The sequence below is a fragment of the Tiliqua scincoides genome, chromosome 6 (genome assembly GCF_035046505.1).
Source record: "Tiliqua scincoides isolate rTilSci1 chromosome 6, rTilSci1.hap2, whole genome shotgun sequence".
NCBI classification, from domain to species: domain Eukaryota; kingdom Metazoa; phylum Chordata; class Lepidosauria; order Squamata; family Scincidae; genus Tiliqua; species Tiliqua scincoides.
The window spans coordinates 11,372,900-11,395,844 of NC_089826.1; the positions used below are offsets into that span (position 1 = coordinate 11,372,900).

The following is a 22,945-nucleotide window of genomic DNA, read 5'->3' on the forward strand; positions in this document are numbered from 1 at the left end:
TCCTTGCTCAAATCTCACCTAAGACAAACTCAGTCAAAGGGGCCCAATCATATTCAGCTTTCCAGTGCTGATGTAGCCATGCCTACAGTGTGTGTGTGTGTGGGGGGGGGGGGGTTACAGAGACCTCCTTGAGATAAGGGAACATTTGTTCACTTACCTCAGGGCTGCATCACAGCTACATCAGTGCTGGAAAGTTGGATAGGATTGAGCCCTAGGTGGCCTTAGGCAAACCTCCAAGTCTTAGACTTGGGGTTACCCCCACATGGGGATAACCAATGACCTACCTTACAATATTATTAAGGAATACTGAGTAATGCTTGGAGACCTTCTGAATATACATTACTGACCAAGTACAGTGATACTTGGATAGCATGGAGAATACACTTCCTAAAAGTTGAGATTATGTGAAACTGTGCTGTGGACACTACTGGCCCAGAATGCACTGCTCCCATTGGGTAGAATGGCTGTCAGTCACACTAGGACCAAGAGTGCTGTAGCATATCAATACTTGTGAATCTGTGTTATTTGAGGTATGATAACACAGCCGGTCAAAATATCCAACATATTCTTACATTTTACTTAAATATGTCACAAGACATGAAAAGTTCAGCCAAGAAGTACATGAAGTTAGATTAACATCTCCTAATCAAGAGACATTTAAAAAGCATTCATTTTTTTTTTTGCTTTTTTCCTCCTTTATTATTACATTGACAGTGTGTTAAATTTTTTTTTTAAAAGCTTTCATTCTCCAAACTACTATAGTTTTGAGGAAGTTTCCTGGGGTCTGCATTTAAGAAATTTTTGACAATTAATACTCGCCTCAAAATACTGTATTCAAAATGTTTATGAACAAAAGTTTTTTAAAAGGTCACTCTGTCTTTACTGCCACAATGACACAACAGGATCAGTTTTACTTACATGGCATGTATACAGCTTGGAAGCTTCCAACGTAGTTTGGTCCCAGTTCATAAATTGTGCTAACGCTTGACGGAGGCAAGACTTCTTCTAAGAAATGAGTTGGTCCCAAACGCCAAACAAGTGAGGAGAGCTGGCGCTGGGCAGGTGGTGTGCCCACATAGGCATAGACTGTGCTAACGACTGGTGGATTAGTACAACTTGAACCCCCAGGACTACTGTGAATATAGTGAAGCTGTTAAAAAAAATCATAACACTGACTTAGAAAACATATACTTTTTAATATACACATTATCTGTTCATTTCAACAAACATACGGCTATTCTGTAGACTGAGAAGTTATACAACCCACCCATGACTGAGATCACACCTGCTAATGGCAGAGTAGATGAACGTTCTATCTTCCAGAGCATTACCTTCCAACCATCTTGCAATATATGAAAAACAAAACTCACAGTGCAGAAATATAACAAAATGAGGGAACTGATGATGATGGGCAAAAATTGCAGTCCTTTGTAGTGGTGACTAAAAGCCAGAGGCTTCAGTGCACTTGGTATATTTGCTAAAGAAAGTTTGCAACAATATCCATTATGAAAAGGGTACTCTATGTTATACCTATACAGGGTATGATGCAAAGGTTTATAAGTCCCTGACTGCCTAGTTTTCTTTAGCTGTTTAATAACAATGCCCAGGTTCCAAAAAGTGACTTTTGGTACGTCTTAGGCATGTCGAATGGTATTTTTATTTTCAGTGCAGATCCCTGGGATATATCAGTTTCAAAATGAGTTTACTACACAGAATGGGAAGCTCCTGTTGAGATAGACAAGCCTCAGGCCAATTGGCTATACAAAACAAATTGTACCATTCATTGAACCTGGGCCACTATAATTACAGATACATGGAAGAACTGAGCTGCCCCGTACGCCAAAGTTACAAAGCAGGTGTCCTCGCATAGGCTTTCAGAACCACTGGATCAGAGCTAAATGAAGGAAGAAAATGAAAGCAAACATGCTAGTTGGCACAAGTGCACAGCAAAATAGAATTGTCTTGTATTTCTAACCCAAAAGGCAAAACTCTACAGCAAGAGCTAAGTACACTTTAGAAAGTTTTTACTTAGCATGAGCATTACTCTGAAGCAAAGGTTGTCATATTCTGTTGGTGGCCCATTTATGCACCTTCTCAAGCACAAGACTCCCTTTCATTCACCACCCAACAAGCTTCTAACATTAAAAAAAAAGAAGAAATACTGCATTTTCACAAAAAGTTAAAACAACCATAAATATAAGAGAAGCTGGTAACTGAACAATAGAAGCTTTTGAGTCATACATGTTCAACTTAAAACCTAGCAACAGGGTTCAGGACAGAAATGGGATTTGAATTCTCTCTTAATATTTCAGCAAATATAAGTTCCTTGGAGTAACTAGGTGTGTACAACTCAGAGCTTATTTTTGTTTTGGCTTACAGTCAAGGAAATCTGCTTTACTTTATTAACACTGGAGCTCATAAATAAATCCTGAAGTCATCTTGCTTCTCTCCTAATAGCAAAATAGTTGCTGAAATACAGAACTAACAGCCCAATCCTCTCCCCCACCAGCCCAGAGCATGCAGGGCTGCTGATGGAGTGTGCGCTGCATGCTATGAGCTGGCAGACAGCCCAGGAGAAGCAAGTAAAGAACATTTTTAGCCACCTCTCTGAAGGTTGCTTGGTCTCCAATGGGTATCCCGTCAGATCTGTAACAGTTCTGTAGCTGGGGTAACAGAAGACTAACTCTGGGGTTTGGACCAGGAAGAGGGGGACAGATTCTGGCATGTGCAGCTGATACTGAGATCTTCTTGCCACCACTCACTCTCTACCCCAATCTGCCCCTGTCGCCAACTAGCAATGGAAGTTCTGCTGGCCAGTATTGCCTACCTATGGGGCTTTACAGTGGTGGCAGTAGCTTAAAGAAAAGTAGAGTTGCCTGCCACACTAGCATAAGGCACAGGAATGGGCCCTAAGAAACTAGTCTATAATACCTTTAATTAGTATTTAACTAGATGAACAGCATTGCATTTCTTTCTTGCATGCCTCTGGTCAAGAAGAGGTCAGTCACTGGGGCAAATCAGGTAAAGAAATGACAATTACAACCCTACATGGTATACTCAGAATCAGTGCTACTATGCTAAGTAAGAGTTGCAATAAAGATCTTTTATCTTTAAGTTCAAAGTGAGAAAATCATAAAAATTTACAGTTTAAGTATTTCCTAATGACAAAGCAACTTGAGGTAACTATGTAATGTGGTGCTGCTTTTAGATAAATAAATTTGCTGCTTTGACCTCTGTCCAATAAAGTTAACAGATTACCCATTATTTGAAAAGATAAGACAAGACAAGCTAGCTGCAAACATTCTGGCTCATTTTAACACAGCCTTGCATAAATAAGTCCACAACATTTACTAGCTTACAAGAGAATTCTAGCAGTTCACTTGTTTATGCATACCAATTCATGTCACTGGGTATACCAACTATAACCTAAAAAATAAAAGCAATTTACAAAAATGTTTCCATCTGCGTGTCTGAAGGCAATTCATACTCACACAGGTGGGTGGCTTTTAGTGCAACACCAAAACCAACCAAGGCAGAATAATGCTGGAAAACGCTCATTTGATTCTCAATCCTCTTTGTTGAATTATATAGGACAAAGGAACTAGACTTTACTTGAGATACAATTGAGGAGGAAAAATTTGAGCCAACATCACCATCAGGTTTAGCCTCTACTCCAGTGGTTCCCAACCATTACACACAGGAAAGGGAACCACTTATTAATACCTGTGGGGTCAGCATGGGGGATGGAGACTCAAAAGCAACAGCACTTCAGCAATCACGCTGCCACCGAGAAAAAGGGCTGGGTTGTGCCAGCCCTCTGGAGCGTGCAAGGGAGGAATAGCCCCCTCTATGCCTCAGAACAGTTCCACGAGGCAATCACAACCCACTTCCAGTTTCTCACTCTCCTTACGGGGGACCCCCAGGTTGGGAACCACTGCTCTACTTCAATGAAGCCTGGATGCAGGATCTTAAATTTCTTCCATATAAGAATGAACAACAATAATTTACACCCAAGGGGGCTTTCCACAAAGGGGAAAAGTGCCACAGAGGTCTCATGGCAAGGGAAAATCTTACCATTACACTAAAAGGGAGCACCATAAATGGAGGGACCATAAGGGGGAAGATCATACTAATATGAAGACTCTCCCCACTCTTTTCTGTCTTGCTCATCATGATGGAAGACTTTCACTAGTTAAAACTGAATGTTCTTTAGGAAATTGTTAGAGAAAATTAATTGCTTGAAAAGATTCTTTACTTCAATAAAATTTATCTTAAGGTTACAAAATGAGAATCATTCAATTCTCTTCTGAGAAACACAGGTACAATTATATTATATTATATTATTATTCAACTCAAGTTTTCCCAAACAAAATTCTGGTGTATCTTTTTTCCTTCACATGAACCAAGTCAAACCAAGGTAATACAATTACATCAGTTTATCAAGGGTTCAACAGAATTAGCGTGCAACCTAAATCTCACTGCTCAATTCTATCTATCCAGCTCCAAGAACAGCTGAAATGACAAAGGGCTGGTCTGCCCTGATCTTCACACACTGCCCAAATGCATCTGAGCAACCCAAGTATCTCCCTATTGTAGACTTTTTTTTGCTTGTTGAAGGGTATTAAAGAATCATATCCTCAGAAGGAAAGCTTCATACATATTAGAATAGCTCTCTCAATACACTAGTACATTTTTTGCTGGAAAGTAAATATTTAAAAACATAGACACTGTATATTGCATTCCAAAATATGAACTACTATTACCTGGAAAATCTACAAACAAAGTATTTGGTCTGCATAACCATTTGTAACAGTAAAGTTGCTAAATGGTAGTCTGAGTTAGTAACTAATAGAAACCAATATATTTGGAAACATGACAACATGCTTTTTAGCCAGGGTGGTGATAGCATGCTGACATTTTATTCATTGAAAAGATAGCTGCAGGGTGGGGGTGGAATGTCTCTTCTGCTATTTTTAAGCCTCAATGACTTGCAGCAGCTTTAAAAACAAAGAGGTATGTCCATTGCGTTTTTAAAGAAAAGTGGGAGAGCAGCCCATGTGCAGGTTGGAAGTACACACCTATTTTGGCAAGGATCAAACAAAGAGAAAAAACTGTGGTTCTGACTGATGCCACATGTTCTGGTTTCTGATGTGATAGTTCTCAGCAGTGTGCTGAAAGATTCTCAGCGACACGAGATGCCAAACCATCCACTCAATCGGATTTTTAAACTTCTGACAATCGTCAGTCAAAAATCATCAGGAGATATTATATAGTACCAAGTTATGTCTTGCATCTCATGCGCTGTTTTCCTAGTAGTGCCTTGTTCAGAGTTGGCTAGGTGGTTCTGAATGGTTCGCTGCACTTGTGACTGAGAAAGGCTGCTTTATCATTCTGCGAGCCTGGTGTTCTGTACATCACACAAGGCTAGGCAGCTTGAAAGAGATTTCACCCGAAGGGAAACAAGATACCTTCAGGCTTTCACATAGCACTTCACGCACTGAAATAACATTAGAGGAAGAAGGTCATAGCAGTCAACTCACCTTTACAGTATTAATAAGTTGCCCGTCGATGTAGAGGGTAGCAGTGCTGTTTTTCAGCATGCCTTTGCTCATCAACAGAACTATGTGATGCCACTGGCCTTCCACTATGTGATCGCCACAACGAAAACGAGCACAGCAGGGGAGAATCTCATAGCAGGAGGATTCTTCGCTGAAATCATCAACTGAAGACAAAAGAACATTTAATGGGAGTTTTTGTCAGATGGGAAGCAGAATGTGCTCTGCATTATTTACCACATACTTCTCTGCCACCATTGCAACCACTTGATGCTGTTGAGCAGAGATTTTTGGAATGGCAAGAGGCTTAAGCTCAGGCTGGCCCCACAAAGCCAGGCATGGAATCGTTAAAGTAGTCTGCTGCGACCAATTTCTGAACCACTTTGCATATAAAGCCACTCATAAGACTTGGATGCCACCATCAGAGATGAATAAGAAAATCCAGATGTTGTGTGTGCTAATATCTTCATGTTGAGTACAACACCCTAAGTCAGTGTTTCTCACCACTAGGTGGGTCGTGAGCCAATTTCAGGAGGGTCGCCATTCATTTCAATATGTTATTTTTAATATTTTAGACTCTGATGCTACCATGGTATGTGACTGCATTTGGGGAAATATTACACATCTGTACTTTGAACAGGTTACTATGTATGTAATTAACAATGATAGTAAATGGAACTTACTTCTTGGTAAGTGTGGGTAGGATTGCAGCCTAGGATTGTTAAAAGTTTTCCCACTTGATGGTGTCACTTCTGGTCATGACATCACTTCCAGTGGGTCCTGACAGATTCTTATTCTAATAATTAGGTTCTGGTTCTAAAAGTTTGAGATCCACTGCCCTAAGCATTAGTTTAAATCAGTGGCTCAATCCTGCTAAATCTTAATGTCAGCAAACACCAGACCACTGAAACCACTCCTAAAATTATAGAAAAGTTGAAGAGCACATGTGTTTTTATTTACTGTGTAAGTCATCTGGAGTAGAGCAGTTAAGCTTCCCTTAAAAGCAACTCAACTTGTTTGGTTTTAAAGAGCCACTGCAATATCTGCATGGTAGTGAGGAATGTACGCAATGTACACCTTACCGTAGTTCTGAAGCAGCTCTTCCTTTGTTGAAACGATCAGTGATCGGTCTTTTGCAGAGAGGACAATTGCAAGGCATATATAATGTTGCTCAGAGCTGTTTGCACGTCTTACAACTGTAAGTAGTCTAACCGGATGATGATTGGGGGATGTACTAAAACGTTCTATACAAAACCAACTTGAATAGCTCAAACCAGATGGTGGTGGGAAAAGCCTCTCGCCTATAAGGAAAGAAAAATCCAGTATGTGGATCTGAAGGCATATCACACAAAATAAGCCTAAATATTATTCCTTCTGTTTCTACATTTGAGCAACCTGAAGCGGGCTAAGTTGCTGGTTCTAAGCAACTTGGAGTAACTGTGTAAGCAAACTGGTGTGTTTTAACCCTTATTTCTTATCTATTTTTTAATATATACCTTCATACATGACTGTTTGGAGATATTAGTTGTAAAACTATATGCCTAATAAAGGTTTGTTGTTGTTGTTGTTCTTGTTGTTGTATTACTCCTTCTGTCTCTTTGTTTACCTTTATCAGGTGTACAGCTGTTCATGTCTGGGTATACAATGAATAGTTGGGGGTAGAAATAATAATGCCTCTTGTTTGAATGCATAGGTAATTTAAAAATGGCTAAGGGATCTATGCCCCCTCCTTTTTTTAGGGCTAAGGAATCTATGGGACGTGGAGGCTCAGTGGGTTAAACTGCTGAGTGGACGAGCCCTTTGACTGCAAGGTTGGCAGTTTGAATCTGTATGGCCAGGTGAGCTCCCATTGCTTGTCCCAGCTCCTGCCAACCTAGCAGTTTGAAAGGATGTAAAAATGCGAGTAGATAAATAGGTACCACCTTGGTGGGAAGGTAACAGCGTTCCGTGCGCTTAGGCGTATAGTCATGCTAGCCACATGACCACGGAAACTGCCTATGGACAATGTTGGCTCTTTGGCTTAGAAACGGAGATGAGCACTGCCTCTAGATTCGGAAATGACTAGGCTTAACGCCGGAAGGAACCTTTACTTTTACCTTTAAGGAATTTATAACAAGAGGAAAGAAAACAGAAAAAAGGAAAAAGAAGGCAAGATTGTGAGAATGTAGCAGGAGCAGACGCTGTGTCAGCTGTTGCCTGCTCTTGCGAAAAGGTGCGGCATGGGCTGATTTCAGTGCAGCAAAACAGGGAAGCCTCTGACAAAAGGTAGTCTTATGGATCACCATCATCATAAACATAGCCTACTTTCTGATGTACTAGTGTATACTTATAGCATATTCAAAAGGATTAACAATTTACACCTGTTACTTTAAAAGTAAACTAAACCATAAGTACACCTTTCTCAGAACATGCCAAAAAGCACAAAATGTATCGGATATGGTTAAAGTCCAAGAACTTACCAGTTCCAATTCCACTGACTACGGTGCCATCAATGAGTCCTGTTGTGACAACATTATTGGTAGGTACGTTGTGAGGAGCCAAACTTGGTAAGAACAGACAGCTGTTAAATAACGATCAATATGTTAGGAACAACATTTCCAGTTTAAGGCTGCCATAACTTTCAGAACAAAATTTGACAATAAAGAAATCAACAGTCGGCATAAACATAGCCTAGGTGTCTAATACTTGCATGGTTACTTTTCAGTTCTTACAGAAGTGGCGCTCTGTGAAGCACCTTAAGGAACATACAAGGACTACAAGGAACAATAAGGATAGGTAAAGTGTAAGTACTCTTCACAGAGAAACCCTTTAGAGCAGTGATTCCCAAACCTTTAGTACAGGGACCCATTTTTTTAAAACAACATTCTATCAGGACCCACTTAGCTTTATGAGACTAAAAAAAGATTCACTTTAACAGCCCCTCAAGTCTCTGTTTCTGTCCTTTTTACATTGAGATCACCTTTAGGAGTGTTTGTTGAGCTCCATGTTAATCAGATCAGGACCATTCCAGTGGCCTTGTGTTACCCTTCACCCAGCCATCAATAAGAGCTGAGGCATGTAACCTACTCGTTTGGCTCAGTTTAGCTTTCCACAGGGCTCAATACATTTTCCTTATAAGCTTGGGGGGAGGGACTTCCTTCTCAAGAGTTTATTTGGGCCTGTGTTCATCAGATTGGGACCATTCTGGTGGTGTTGACTTCCTTCTAGCCTGCCCTTCAAAGTGGACCAAAGCACAGTCACCTGCCCGCAATTGCATGTGTGCTGCTCCATTTTGGTTCCCATAGGGCACATTACATTTACCTTGTCAGCTATCAGCTTATCAGTTTTGCAACCCATCAAAAATTGGTTCAGGTTGCGACCCTCAGTTTGAGAACCACTGCTTTAGAGGTCAAAATATATGTGCACATCTCCTAGGTATTTTTCCCACCTCACCAAGGCATTCCACATTGCCCTGTGCATGTATCATCCTTTTTTCACTTGTTAGTCTGATGTGACGATCTATCAAGTGGGATTCCTAAAGGTATGAAGAATGATTAATACAAACCCAGAAGAGTACAAATCATAGAGTTTGTCTGGGTTTATATTAATCAGTGTTCACCTCTATCAGATGCAAGATCACATCACAGTTGGACAAGGATTGGGTGGGAGAAGAATTTATGAACAGCAGGGAAGGGTGAAAGGAGCATAGCTCCCACAGCTCACTCCCAATTTCTCAATGGCTGAAACAGAATTACATTTTAGGAATAAGGTTCCCCTCTTCAGAGCAGCAATAACAACCTATTTTAAGGTGATAATTCCTTGTATAAGTATTTCATGACATTTAACTACAGGGTATCATGATGTCACCTTAATATTTAACTTTCAATATTAACTTCTGCTAATTAAAGTTGTTTACAGTTCAGAACATTAAAGAAATCTAATTTGTATTGGCAACCTTCAGTCTCGAAAGACTATGGTATCGCGCTCTGAAAGGTGGTTCTGGCACAGCGTCTAGTGTGGCTGAAAAGGCCAATCCGGGAGTGACAATCCCTTCCACACCGGGAGCAAGTGCAGTCTGTCCCTGGTCTGTCTCCCTGGCTATGGGCCTTCCTTCTTTGCCTCTTAGCCTCAGACTGTTGGCAAAGTGTCTCTTCAAACTGGGAAAGGCCATGCTGCACAGCCTGCCTCCAAGCGGGCCGCTCAGAGGCCAGGGTTTCCCACTTGTTGAGGTCCATCCCTAAGGCCTTCAGATCCCTCTTGCAGATGTCCTTGTATCGCAGCTGTGGTCTACCTGTAGGGCGCTTTCCTTGCACGAGTTCTCCATAGAGGAGATCCTTTGGGATCCGGCCATCATCCAAGTTAGACAAAGCACTTTAAGTTAAACTGTATACTAACACTTCCAATCATGGTTCTTTCCTTTCTGAAGATGCTAATTTTTTAAAAAAAATCAATTCTTATTTAGCGTGACTCCAGTCCTGTCGACCAAATCTTAGTAGATTAACAACGTAATACTTCACTAGAATACAACAATTTTTTTTTGCATTAGATACTAATGTCATTCTATTACTAACAAAAGGGCTTTAAAACAAACCTAAAACTTCCACCTGATCTATTTGTCTTTGTGCTATCACCTATATTCAGCATTCATGTTGAATTAAGTGCATATTATCAGAAGAATGAAGAAGACTTCTAAGGCATAATTCATGTTGTTTTTTTTAAAATCAAAAACAGCTCATTAATAACAAATATGAATTTGAAATAAGAAACAAAACATGAGCTTTTGCAAGACCTTACCCAAACCCTTCAAGAGAGGTGTCAAATTCAATAAATGCAGGAGTAACTGATGACCCATGAAGTCTAATGTCATGAGGGGTTGTCATAGAGACCAAACATTTCACCCTTGTCAGGGGGACTGTGCTTCCTTCTGCTGGTTTTAAAAGGCTCTTACTTATCCGGTAGTGGTTATCTTCATGTAAGCTGAACACACAGTCAGTACCCAGGCCTTCCATTGATGTAACCATACTATCTATAGTAGAAGCCAAGGGGGGGAAAAGAACAAGTTTTTTGAAATTAGGAGCTCACGTTGGATTACTCTTGACTATGCAAAACTTCTAGCAAGAGGTACAAATGCTATCCAGCCTCAAGATATTTTTAGGAGATTGGAGACTAATTCACAGCATTGCATTTTCCATAGCATAGCAGAGTCACCAAAAAGAGATTCTGGTCAGGCACCACTACTCAAAGAGAAAAAATACATGCTGTCTTAACTATGTACTTTGGAGCTTAATATGTGTGAGTTTTTAAATTATTTTTAAACTGCTATCATGGACCATAAGGAGGAAGCAACTTCCATAAGTTGTCTACTCAAAGTTGAATAGGAAGAAAGTTCCCACTGGTGCCCCAAAGGGGCTTCTTTCCAGGCCTAAAGTCAGCTTAAAGAGCATAATTTTTGCTGGGCCACATCACCATGGGAAAGGATTCAATGTCCTCCATTGGGTCAAAAAAAAAAAACCCCCACACTGCTATTTAAGCATATAGGTGTTCGCCACTTAATGACAGGGATATGCTCTCCTATCCCCATTGTTATGCGATTAGGTCATTAAGTGAACATTCAGTCCAATCTATTGCCTTTGTTGTGTAAACAGATACTCCCTGCCAGACATTAGCTGGCTACACAGGCTACTAGAGATAGACTGCCTCTTCTCTGCATTAAGAGCTTCTCTGTTGTGTAAACAGACACTCTGCTGCAGGCTATGGGAGACACAATTACCTCATTAAGAGCCTCTTTGTTGTGCTTTGACCACCGTCATATATGTGGTCCGTCATTAAGTCAACAGTTGTTAAGTAGCGCATGCATGTATTCACATTCGCACATTTAGGGCAACACTGTCTGCCCCCAAGACAATGAATTCCTAATTCACAACTTCCTACAAACCACTTTTAATGTTGCTGAATGTGGCTGAACCCACAAATGAAGCAACTGCTTGTGCAATCAGAATGCTAAGGGAAGTTTCATTTGCACAAACGCAAGGTTTTAAATGCAGACTAATAATGCAACACACAGTCACACAGCACAGCCTACTTAAACTGAAGCATTTAAGGTTAATTCAAGGAAGTCCCAATGAAGTAAAGAGTAAGATGCAGATCTGAATTTTGCTATGCTGGTTTATCTGGGTTGTGAACTGCAGCACAGAGGAAAACGTGCTTTCTTTTTCTCTTTCCAATTTACACATGGTGGGCATATTTAACAGTTTTACTAGTAAAACAAATCTGAGTACGTAATGGAGATTGCATTTAGATACTTATCACTTAGGCATAATTTCAAAAAAAGTATTCAATTCACTATGTAAGACCAGAGTACCCATACAGAATCATTTGTCGTTGATTTGCTCTACCTACAGTAAAGAAATAAAAAGGTTCTTTATTTTGCACTCTACTCAAATGGGAAACCATTCATTAGCCTTTTGTATTGCACTGTAACAACTAGACCTCAGCAGCGGAAGAGCGTGGGCCAGTGCAGTCAGTCTCTTCAATGTGGTTAAGAGATCATGGACAGGCTGCAAGGTCACATGCTCATGCTTCATTCAACCTCTCCTCTCTTAAGCACAATGTCCCCTCCCCCACCTTACCCATGACAAATGGTTACATCAGTACCACCGGTTATCAAGAACAACATTGACAAGGGTCCCATCTTAATTAGGCTTTGGGAGTTGGTTTCAGATCTTGGGTCAAGTGTAAATTCTGGTTTGTCACAACTGCAACTAGAGTTTCTGCAAAAACACCAACATGGCGCAAAACTCATCGTTAGGCCTCCCAGGAGATATTTCAACACCAGAAAGGGGGGTGAAAGGCAAGGAGCTGTGATCCCATGACCCAATTGCAGTTCACTTAACCATAGTCAAAACCATCAGCCGCATTGCATCTTCACCAGCCTATGTGATCACATTTTTAACAAGCAATTAAAAAGGTATCATGAAATCTCACTTGGTTTCTCTCTGAAACCTTAAAGCATGACCCGACTGCAACCTGCAAAATGACAACAGGTGCCTCAACTATATTTCAAACATTTGAATACTTACTTCTCATCTCCGGCTCATAACTTAATGAGCTTGGCTTATGCACTCTATATCGTTTCAACAGTTTTTTGTCCCATGCTCCACAATTCAGAGGATTTCCCAAGCGTAAAAACTCCCTATTGAAAAAGAGAGGCAGGAAAAGGGGAAAGAGATATTTCATGTCACATTGCATTCTCTTCTATAAGATTAGAGTAAGGGCTGCCAGTCAAACATCTATGCATGCTTAGAGTGTGTTCAATCAAATACCAACTCAAAAAATAAATGAGGAACAATGCATTTAAGAAGCTATATTTCAAAATAGCCTTTATTCTCCATCATGTGATTGTACTGAATATAACTAACAAGCATTCATCAAAAATCTTTTACAAAACATTATTTTTCCTCCTGAAGAAAAAGGACCACCACAAGCAGAACTGTAGGACTCCACTCTACCACTGTTGATATCTCAAACATGACCTCTTGGCATAACTATGCATGTTAGGAAGTGTGCCAGATGATGGCATAGATAGGCAGCTCAATCCACCACAACTCCTCCTGCAGCAATGCAGTGGCACCAACGTGGCGTAAACTGTATCATAAGAACATAAGAACATAAGAACAGCCCCACTGGATCAGGCCATAGGCCCATCTAGTCCAGCTTCCTGTATCTCACAGCGGCCCACCAAATGCCCCAGGGAGCATACCAGATAACAAGAGACCTCATCCTGGTGCCCTCCCTTGCATCTGGCATTCTGACATAACCCATTTCTAAAATCAGGAGGTTGCGCATACACATCATGGCTTGTACCCCATAATGGATTTTTCCTCCAGAAACTTGTCCAATCCCCTTTTAAAGGCGTCTAGGCTAGACGCCAGCACCACATCCTGTGGCAAGGAGTTCCACAAAGCTGAGTAAAGAAATATTTTCTTTTGTCTGTCCTAACCCGCCCAACGCTCAATTTTAGTGGATGTCCTCTGGTTCTGGTATTATGTGAGAGTGTAAAGAGCATCTCCCTATCCACTCTGTCCATCCCCTGCATAATTTTGCATGTCTCAATCATGTCCCCCCTCAGGCGTCTCTTTTCTAGGCTGAAGAGGCCCAAACGCTGTAGCCTTTCCTCATAAGGAAGGTGCCGCAGCCCCGTAATCATCTTAGTCTCTCTCTTTTGCACCTTTTCCATTTCCACTATGTCTTTTTTGAGATGCGGCGACCAGAACTGGACACAATACTCCAGGTGTGGCCTTACCATCGATTTGTACAACGGCATTATAATACTAGCCGTTTTGTTCTCAATACCCTTCCTAATGATCCCAAGCATAGAATTGGCCTTCTTCACTGCCGCCGCACATTGGGTTGACACTTTCATCGACCTGTCCACCACCACCCCAAGATCTCTCTCCTGATCTGTCACAGACAGCTCAGAAAATCCTGAGCTATCCTGCAGGAGAGCTCTGGTACATTGAGGCATTTGTTTCCTTCCCCTGGGGTAAGTCCTCACTGCTGCCATGGGTCAACTTCAACAAGCACCAGCTGGTGCAAGTCCGTGTTGCCAAGTGAAGTTACCATATATACTCGCATATAAGTCAAAACACTTAAGCCTAAAAATCAACCCTTAAGAACTTGCTTGATGTCTTAACAGGTTAACACCTGTTTCTTACCATGGTTGCGTTTGCACATTTAAAAAGTTGCGTTTTTGCAACATTTTCAGGGAATCTCCAAATGTACAACTAAGGTCAAAAAAGTGAACTCATAAGGTACATTTTTATTCATTGAACTTTATTAATTTTCTTCTTCTTTTAAAACACAGACACTATTAATAACGGCACTTATCACCTATAGTGATAAGTTTTCTCTGTAAACCACTTTGTGAATTTTTAGTTGAAAAGCAGTATATAAATACTGTTAATTAATAATAATAATAATAATAATAATAATAATAATAATAATAATAATAATAATAATAATAGTGGCGGCGGCGGCGGCGGCGGCGGCGGCACTATAAGTCTTAAGTTGCAATTTGTAATAGTTTCTGTGTGCCTTATGATTTCACTTTTTTACTACTCTTCAGTAAATTTGACTGTAGAGTTCTTAGGTAATAATTACTGGTTAAGTAGTTTCATAATGACAGCTGGCTTTTCCAGGATCTGACCTTGAGTAAAATCAGACAAAAATATCTAATTAAAAGAATTTCATAATCCTTAAGTTTTACACTCATCTTATCTATGGATCATAGAAATTCCACGATTTTGGGTTCAAACCTAGCCTTCAACTTATATGCAAGATCGGCTTGTATAAGATGGGTCTGCTCCAGGAAGGGGGATAGGACTTAATGAGCACCACAGCTGCTGATCTGCCCAGACCCTCCCCACTTCCATTGCCATCCTGTTCCACTATCAGTGTTCTATCTACTCATTACTAAAATAATGAGTAGGAGAAGCTAAAACCTGATCCAACACACTCTGTATTATAGCTTTCTAAGTTACATACAAGCATTTGCAACAAAATGACAGTCTGCACATAATTTATTTTTTAATATGAAGATGATTCCCATAAAGGAAAATTGTAATGTGTGAAGTGATTTTGAGTACTCACTTATTTAAAGACATTTTATAAGTGTGACAGAATTATCTCATTTCCTCAATACAACAGGAGTGAACATCTATACATTAAAATGAATATGGGAGAGTGTGAGGTTATGCTTGGTCATGTTTAATATTAAGCACATTTATTATTCTATTTTTCTAAAAGTCCAGATTCATATATTTTGTTGCATAAGTGCCTGGGTATTAGACACCTACACCTACTCAACAAAATATATGGATATCCACAAAACAAAGAATTAGTGGTGAATCTGAATTAAGCCATTCTTCCCACTTACCTCAGCACCACTGGTTCCAGCGCCTGAGAGGCCAGTCTTTCAAACATCCTCTGGAGTGGTGGATGCAAGGCATGGTCTTCATCAGCAAGGGCAGCACTGCATCTCTGGAGAAGTCGTGCATGGAGTCCAGCTTCACACATGACTTGCTGATTTCTTTCCGCATGCACTAGAGATTGTAAGATGTTGGCCACTGCCAGCTGAAGATCCAGGGCATGCTATGAATTGTACACACATACATTAAACAAATATAATAAATCTGTAAAGAAATTAGTTAGCAAAAGTGTGCCCTACCCAGCCAAGCAACTGAGTGTACGTGCATTTCTCATTTATTTCAAAAGTGAGTTTTGAAAAAGCACTTGTCTGATGTTCAAAGAAGAAAGTCTCCAAAAGCCCACCAAACATTCTGTTGTTCATCTGAAACAACTGTTTATATCTCAATTAATATATTAAAATCACATTTGTCTGATAATCTTCTGACCAGTTTCAAAGTCAACCAACTCTTTTAAAGAAAATTTGTAAGCTGTTTATGAATAAAAAGACTGTTCCACTTTCTTACTTATGTTCGTACTATCAGCCAACAAATATGCTTTGCTAACAGCATGAGCTTCAATAATCTCTATTCCACTATTGTGTACTTCGCTCATACTCTATATGCGAGCACCAAATTAAGAGCAAACGTACCATTACTAATTTGTTAGAAATTACAATTTCAAGCTGCTGTTGATGTTTACTCTTCCAATATGGCTGCCAGAGACCAGCAAAATATGGGCACCACGTCTCTAAAAAAATAGACAGACTGCCTTTCCCAATTAGGCATGCTTTTTTGTATAGGTGAACCCAAAAGCTTTAGGTGAACCCAAAAGCTTGTGTGTTCCACAGTGAGTTTATTGACATTTTCACTTTGAACAGCATGCCCCCCCCATGTCATATAACACACTGCTTTTGACCCACAACCACCCAATCACCCATTCATTTTAAGATGGGCTAGCCATACACAGCACAGAAAGCTAAGAGTTCAGAGCTTCACATAGAACTTTGCTGATCTTTTGATACTGACCAATAACTCCAGAACTCAAATATACTGCTTCCTAAGTACACTGACTTTAATAATTCAAGGTCATTAATTAGATGTAACCAGATCATTACAACACCCATCTTTTCCTTTATTAGTTTTCTCATTTTCTCAGTTTAACTAACAGATTTGGAAAAGCTCTCACTTCTGGTTGTGTAGGTGACCCAACAGAGACTAGGAGGTCCAACATGGAAAGCATGGCTCCAGAATGGATGATGACAGCATCAGAGTTCTGCAAAGGCAGAGCTCCTTTGTGCAGCTTCAAATCAGCAGGGTTTTTGGGAGGAAGTATTGGAGGTGTTGAATAATATGTATGCCTAAAAGAAAGGGGAAAAAATCATATATCTTTAATTTACATATAACATTCAGCTTTTCTCCTAACATTCAGATTAAGCATGTCAACAACTTTGTATTTCTGTTCTTCGTCTACAGTCAAACTGGTAACGTTTTGCTACTTGCTTCCATTAGCTAATATGCTCCAGGTCATATCTCCTAGTCAGATAGGCAATATGCAACACCACAGTGTATAGATAGTCTACACACTCTTCCTAGAAGACCAACTTGACAAAAACAGCTGCCTTTAGCCCTCGGGTTTATAAAGCTAAAGTTGCAAGTATCAAGGCAAGGTTTCTCCAGAAACCAGATGGCGAACGAAAAGTACCGCAAATTATATTCTCTGATATCATGTTTTTGAGAAGCTGGTTAGCCTGTCTGAACTATAGGCTTAGCAGATGCAGAGAGGGTTTGTCATACTTGTTTCAGGCTTGCTAGGAACTATCCCAAAAGCACAGGACCAAAAAGTCAATCTGCACTGAAATGTAAACTTACATTGCCATTCTCACATTACACCAGTGGTTCTCAAACTGGGGCATCATAACGCCCCAGCCTGAGAGCCCTAGCCTCTGCCCCCCTAAGGGACGGGGAAAGGCAGCAATGCGATGCCCAGGATCACGTCGCTAAAAGGGGGCGAATGGGGCTGCTTTTACTTACAGAGGGCTGCTGCACCAATCAGGAGTTGCGGGGAGCCCTGTGCAACCCTCCACATGGCTCCCCAAATGTTGGAATGTTGAAAAAAAAATCAGAAATCATTTCCAGTTTCACGATCACAACCAGAAAGCGGTTTGCTTTTTTCCAACATTCTAACACTTAGAGAGCCCTGCAGAGGCCTGCGCAGGGCTCCCTGCCACTCTGGATGATGCACCTGGTTGGCAACCTTCAGTCTCGAAAGACTATGGTATAAGCCTACAGCACCCGGTATTCCCAGGCGGTCTCCCATCCAAGTACTTACCAGGCCTGACTCTGCTTAGCTTCCGAGATCGGACGAGATCAGGCATGTGCAGCCCTCTTTAAGTAAATGCACTCCCCTTTAGCGATGCAATCCTGGAGATCGCGCCGCTGCCTTTGCCGCCTCCCCCACAAAGACGTATCTTGGGAAGTTTACTCCCGAGAAGTTTGAGAACTTCTGCACTAGGAAGGCAGCTGTGTGCTCAACACACACCCCCAAACGTCAATGCAATTATTGCAATTATCCTCCAAGAGCACATATACACCCCTGGTTATGATAAGGTGCGAAAAAATAATGCCAACAAACGTTTTCAAAATGCACTACTGTTTTTTCAATTTAAATATTGACTATATCCAATAAATGGTGTTTGAAAGTTGCCCCCTCAATGAAATCACTTCCCCCCTCCTCCCGACACTGAAATCTAAAATATTTCCGTGTCAGATAAATGCATGAATCAGCCTAAATATTCATGTCTTGTACTACTGCTATCATTACAACACCCATCTTTTCCTTTATTAGTTTTCCCAATTTTTCCTTTATTAGTTTTCTCAAGTTTTCTCAATACAAATTACATCAACCAGGGTATGAAAATCAGGTTTCATAGCATACAGTATGCCTTGTGTGCCCCTTGGTCCTGAAAAAGGACTATTGTTCTTTGTCAATGGACAAATCAATAGAAAGAGTCCCTTATGCCACTCAAAAATACAGGATAGACTGAAATGAGTGCCTTTCTGTAGAATTAGTTATGGTAGATTAATTCTTGCTATAAACATCTCACCTCACAGAAGTATCACTATATTTAAGTTATCACTATATATATCACCCCAATCTATATATAAAGAGAGAGTGCAATCTACCAATTTTAACCAGATTCAGAACCACATCCTACTCATTTCACCTAACACCATACACACTGCTGCTAATGCCAATGAAAACACCTCTTGGCAATACTGCTTCCATACTCTCCATCACGAAGTGCATGGTATATGCTCTGTCAAGCAAAATTACAAGTCAGCAAGTGGAGCCTTGAAGTCAATTTAAAAGCAAAGACAAATGGTGGTATTTTGGTTCTAACTCTCTCTCTCTCTCTCTCTCTCTCTCACACACACACACACACACACACACACACACACACAGAAAGAGAGAGAGAGGGCTGTTTGAGTCTGCCCATTTGCAAGCAGAACAATATAAATGTGTTTCTTGTCATCTTTGCAGCCCACAACTTTTCCCAATAAGTAAGAGAACTGCAGACAGAAGTGATTTTTCTTCAGAGCTGATATTTATCTTCTTCCTTTTGACTCTCCTGCCATCACACCCGCAAGCTCATGCGGGTTATCCATAAAACCAAAAATTTTAGAAATTCCATGATTAAAGAAAGCAGCACAAAAGACAAGATTTCAAGGTAGAGGTTTGCAGAGAATTTCTTCCCAAGAAAATAAGTTCTACCATTATTATAGTAGAAGTTCAGCCAAATGGAACTTGAACACTTGGTAACTACAAATAGACTTTTGTGCATTCAAACAAGTAGTTTTAAACAGCAAGATGTATTTCCAACAAATTAGTTTCGTATTTATACAAATTTTATGTTTGATTTTGTTGCCTCAGCTCCCACATGAGTGCCTCCCCACCCAGCCTACAACTGAATTTTTAATTATTGTTGCTAATATTTTGCAACATCAATTTTTGCAAAAGTCATCAACAGTTTTGTTGGAGTTAGCAAATATATCAACATGTGTGTGTTAAAAAACTCATTATATACGGTACTAGTGCATGAATTTTTTTCCCCCCAAAAAAGAACAATGGGACTTCTAACAACAGATTTTGAATCATTCCTGATTACATCTAAAACAAGTTTATGAATTCCACATGAAAAGGCAGATTTGCTGAGGGTCTCTAAAAGCAGAAGAATTGTTTATTTCAACCATGCTCACTACAGAAAGAGTCAGAAGAATTTAAAGGTCAAATGCTTTTTCTCAATTGACACAATTTTGTTCTTAAGTACCTTAATATAATGAGTTAACCAAACAATAAAATAAGAGGTGGTTAGCCAATAACTACGGGAACAGGAATCAAGAGTATCAATGCCTGGGAGATGGGAATAAAAGAACCACAAAGGAACAGGTAGGGTAAGGAAGAAGTGAGAGATTTATATACTGTACTGTGAGTCTTCTGATTTACAAAGAATGCCAAAGGCAACAATAGACTGCTTACCATACTTCCTACACATTAATAGACTGGGGAATTCAGTGACTAAGAGCAATGACATTTTGGAGTGCTCAGTCATATTAAAAGATCTATCTGAAAGTAAAAAAAAATACCTAGCACAACAGGGAAAAACATTCTAGCCCAACCCCCTCCTCAATGGACTTAGTTTTCTACTTAAATGAGGATATTGTCGTTTTTCAACACACTACTCAAATACCTGATCCCCCAGTTACACTCCACCATCACACCACAGACTCAGCTATCCCTTCCCTGGTAATCCAATCTCTTACCATAAGACAGTATGGTAAGGCTATGGAGCACTGCAGTCAACATGGTTAATCCTGCAACAGCACAAGCCACTCAAGTGTCTTCCTTTTCCTATAGCCACATTTAACACTTAACAAGATACAAAAAGTTTCTAAACATATTTGCCCATTTATTTCAAAACGATGCTCAAGCTGTGAATCAGGACTTCTTCAATTCATATCTCATCTCTGTCATCAGCTTACTAGATGGCCTTAGGCAAGTCACTCCCTTTCAACTTCTCACTTACAATATGGGGATAATATTTATCTCATAGAGGGGCAGTAAGGGCAGCAAGATAATACATGCGAAGCACTTTGCACACAGAAAGCAATATATACATGTAAAAGTATTAACTAATAATTCTTGGAGAACACGGAGAGATAGTAATCAACCTCACTTTAAGATGACAAAATACAGTCAACACTGAGATTAGAAGCCAGTAGAAAGCTGGCTTACAACTTCTCGTAAGAGAATCAGTACCTTTTCCTGGACAAAGCTGGTGTGCCCCAAGGAGAGGGGAGAGAAGTCTCATTTGTCAGGCAGGGAGGAATCTGCTCAGCACGACTACAGACAAAACAGACACGGAGGTGATAGAGAGGTTAGAAAAGGAAACAAGTAGCGAGAAGCTTTGTTAGTTTCACAGTTCCACCACTGGAAAAACATCTTGTGGAAATAGCCAGAACAAAAGGACATGAAAGAGAGTGAATGGAGTAAAAACAGAGACATACGAAGGAAGTGGGTTTTTGCTTTCCAAATGGTTTACACACTTTGGGGAGGGGGAAGGACTTGTCTGCTCACAATTCAAACTATCAGCTTCTACACAGTCCAGTATCTTGGAAGAAACCTCTGGGTTATATGAATATCTGGGATTGATAATCGAGAGCCAGGTCTGAACGCATGCAGCATAGAGAGAAATGATTACATTTGTATCAGAAGGACTAACACAATACCCTCAATAAGGTTGTACAAATTAACAAGGTTTAAGGACAAAGGTGAGAGAAAGGTAATGGTTAAAGACAAAAAGGATTAAATGCTATAAAATAGAAGTTAATCCAGATTCTAGTATCAGATAAAGAGCGCACAATTTCTGATGACAGTGACCTGAAAATTTCACCTGAACAATTAAATACTTTATTAGATTAAAACCAATGAAAGAAACAAAAAATTAAGAATTCATCTAAGGTTATGTTTCCAAATTCAAAATTGCTTAAGTTTTGTAAATGTATCTTGAATTTTCATTCAGTGTTATATAAGCAGCAACAAGAGTCAAGAAGCTTAAAACTCAACCTACTGTTGCCCACAAAGAAAGCAGTAAGCAACCTTCTGATAATCTTATACATGGAGAATAAGTGGCTAGCCATTAATGGCTAATTAATGTCAGAAATCAGACCCTCTGTTGACACCATTTACTTCCCTTCCCCACCACACAAATTATTGTGCAGGCACAATCTCAAATGTGAGATTGTAGATACGCCCTACAGATGCATCATAATCTCCATATTCTGAAACCCTTAACCACTGTATTGCAGATACTGGGGGCTTAAAAAAATACATTTGGCAATGAAAGAGTGAATAACCCACAAAGGCAAAAGTCAAATCACAAAAATGATAATGTTCCTACACATAAATGCATATTTAGGATTCCATCCCGAACCTAACAAATCATACCTGTCGAAGGAGTCTGTAGTTACTTTGTAGAGGTAAATAAAGAGTTTACTGCAATGCTTTAAAGTCGGTGACACAGAATCCATGGAGATGAGGTCATCTTCCAACAGTCTTTGAAATAGCTGGGTGTTTGAGGGGAAGATGTTCAAAGGGCTCATTTTCCTGGAATCTGAGAAACAGCCAAGCAACCTAACAGCATCTGCTAACTTTTCGTACTGGATCTCTGTTCTGAAGAAGTAAGAGTTGGCTGGCTCATAGCGCATGGCTGCTGTCAAGGTGCAGAGCACAGTGTGGAGCAGTTCAAACACTTGATTCTGGTTCACTTTCTCCCAGCCGTTCTTGGGTGGAGAACACAAAGATCTCTCCATGGCAACAAGTAATGATGTGACATACACAAATCCACCGACTTTTCTGAAAACGGTTCTTGTGCGATGACTCTCTTTTAGCACAGACAGTAGGGCCTGCATGGATATTTAAACAGAACAAAATAAACAGGATATCACTGAGACCAATAGTACTAAAAACATGGCTGGGGCCAAAGATTTCTATGCTTTTTTGAGTCATCTGCACAAAAGGAGTTTGAAAGGTTTCTCCCAGGCAATTCACAGGAGGAAAAGTTAGTCTCCCTTTACTGTTAAAAAATCGATTTTGAGTGACAAACTCAATATATGAATCAGCTCTGAGATTCACCAGAAATATATAGTTTATTTTTGAATACAGTCAGTTTTGAGTCAATTAACCTACAGTCTTACAGGTTAATTCATTATCAGAGAATTTGCTTATTTGCAAGGGGCACAATTGCCACCTACCTCTCCTTATGTGTTCCTGTTATCTACTGTGGCTGAAGCAAGCCCAGGGAAGGAGCCAAGAGAAAGGTGGTGGAGGATGAAGAGTGACGCAAACCCCTCCCCACTGCTAAACTGAGGCTGTTGTTGGGTCCGCAA

The 22,945-nt window shown here is 40.1% G+C and overlaps 1 protein-coding gene across 1 annotated transcript in view; it reads right to left on the reverse strand.

Annotated features, from left to right (window-relative positions):
- WDFY3 (WD repeat and FYVE domain containing 3) overlaps window positions 1-22,945 on the reverse strand; it is a 117,937-nt gene that overhangs the window by 65,093 nt on the left and 29,899 nt on the right. Inside the window, exons 11-19 of the mRNA XM_066631605.1 lie at window positions 22,005-22,462; window positions 16,686-16,857; window positions 15,469-15,683; window positions 12,614-12,726; window positions 10,329-10,560; window positions 8,015-8,115; window positions 6,638-6,856; window positions 5,541-5,722; window positions 919-1,150 (exon numbers count right to left, since the gene is read on the reverse strand). Coding sequence (XP_066487702.1) covers window positions 919-1,150; window positions 5,541-5,722; window positions 6,638-6,856; window positions 8,015-8,115; window positions 10,329-10,560; window positions 12,614-12,726; window positions 15,469-15,683; window positions 16,686-16,857; window positions 22,005-22,462 — 1,924 coding nt within the window. The remainder of the gene's footprint in view (window positions 1-918; window positions 1,151-5,540; window positions 5,723-6,637; window positions 6,857-8,014; window positions 8,116-10,328; window positions 10,561-12,613; window positions 12,727-15,468; window positions 15,684-16,685; window positions 16,858-22,004; window positions 22,463-22,945) is intronic.